At 43.2% G+C, this 1037-nt stretch overlaps 1 protein-coding gene across 1 annotated transcript in view; it reads left to right on the plus strand.

Annotated features, from left to right (window-relative positions):
- The first annotated feature begins 23 nt into the window (after positions 1-23).
- The window catches only part of LOC116380350 (plexin-B2-like), a 1842-nt gene continuing 828 nt past the window's right edge, over positions 24-1037 (plus strand). Inside the window, exons 1-2 of the mRNA XM_031842278.1 lie at positions 24-199; positions 786-850. Of these exons, the coding sequence (XP_031698138.1) occupies positions 161-199; positions 786-850 (104 nt within the window). The 5' untranslated portion in view covers positions 24-160. The remainder of the gene's footprint in view (positions 200-785; positions 851-1037) is intronic.

A 1037-nucleotide genomic window follows, 5' to 3' on the forward strand; every position in this document is an offset into this window, starting at 1 on the left:
TCTCTCTCTCTCTCTCTCCCTGTCTCTGTCTCTCTGTCTGCGTGTCCTCAGCTTGCCTCTGAGGTTCTGGGTGAACATCCTGAGGAACCCTCACTTCATCTTCGACGTCCACGTGACGGAGGTGGTGGACGCGTCGCTGCACGTCATCTCTCAGACCTTCATGGACGCCTGCACCAAGACGGAGCACAAACTCAGCAGAGTCAGTTCACATTAAGATGACCCTACGTGTTCATCAGCAAACTCGCTGGTCCTTTGTCATTTTAATCTCATCCCGATTTAGATTTACAGTCGTGTATTTTTAAGTTGTATTTTTGCATGAAGAGCTGCTTGTTTTCCTACTTTATTTTAAAATCAACTCAATGTGAAATGTGTTTTTGTATGAAAATAGAGGAAGCTATTGTGATGGATGGAAACATGCTGAGCAAGAGCCCATAAAAGCTCATCAGAACAGGACTGTTCACTTTTATGCACATTAAAAATATGCAGAATTATCGATTAGCAGCTCCTGTTTGTAGTGTACTCGTATATTAACACACAACTTCACTGGATTACTTTGACACTGAAGAAACGTAAAAGAGGAGGAGGAGGGGGAGGAGGAGGGCTGGTGGAAAGTGTGTGCAGCAGAAGAGATAATTAAAAGCCTTCATCACAAGATAAAGCCGGGCTGTTGAGGCTCCACAGACGAGGAGCTCCTCTGTGAGACGTCTTCACTCCGACGAGTCCCGAGGATTCTGAGGAGCTTTGAAAAGGACCAAAGATCTTTAATCGGTTGTGTTTCTCTGCAGGACTCTCCCAGCAACAAGCTGCTCTATGCTAAAGAGATTTCCACCTACAAGAAGATGGTGGACGAGTGAGTGTGTTGCACTAAATATAACGTTTCATACATTTCATATTTCACCAGTTGCAAAAACTTTAACTTAGATTAAAAATGTATTAAAACATGTTGTTAAGTTAAGACACAAACGCCATTTGTTCATTTGAAGTATTTTCTGTGTGTGTGTGTGTGTGTGTGTGTGTGTGTGTGTGTGTGTGTGTGT

Source organism: Anarrhichthys ocellatus, unplaced genomic scaffold (assembly GCF_004355925.1).
Source record: "Anarrhichthys ocellatus isolate YVR2014 unplaced genomic scaffold, GSC_Weel_1.0 scaffold6885, whole genome shotgun sequence".
Classification (NCBI taxonomy): Eukaryota; Metazoa; Chordata; class Actinopteri; order Perciformes; family Anarhichadidae; genus Anarrhichthys; species Anarrhichthys ocellatus.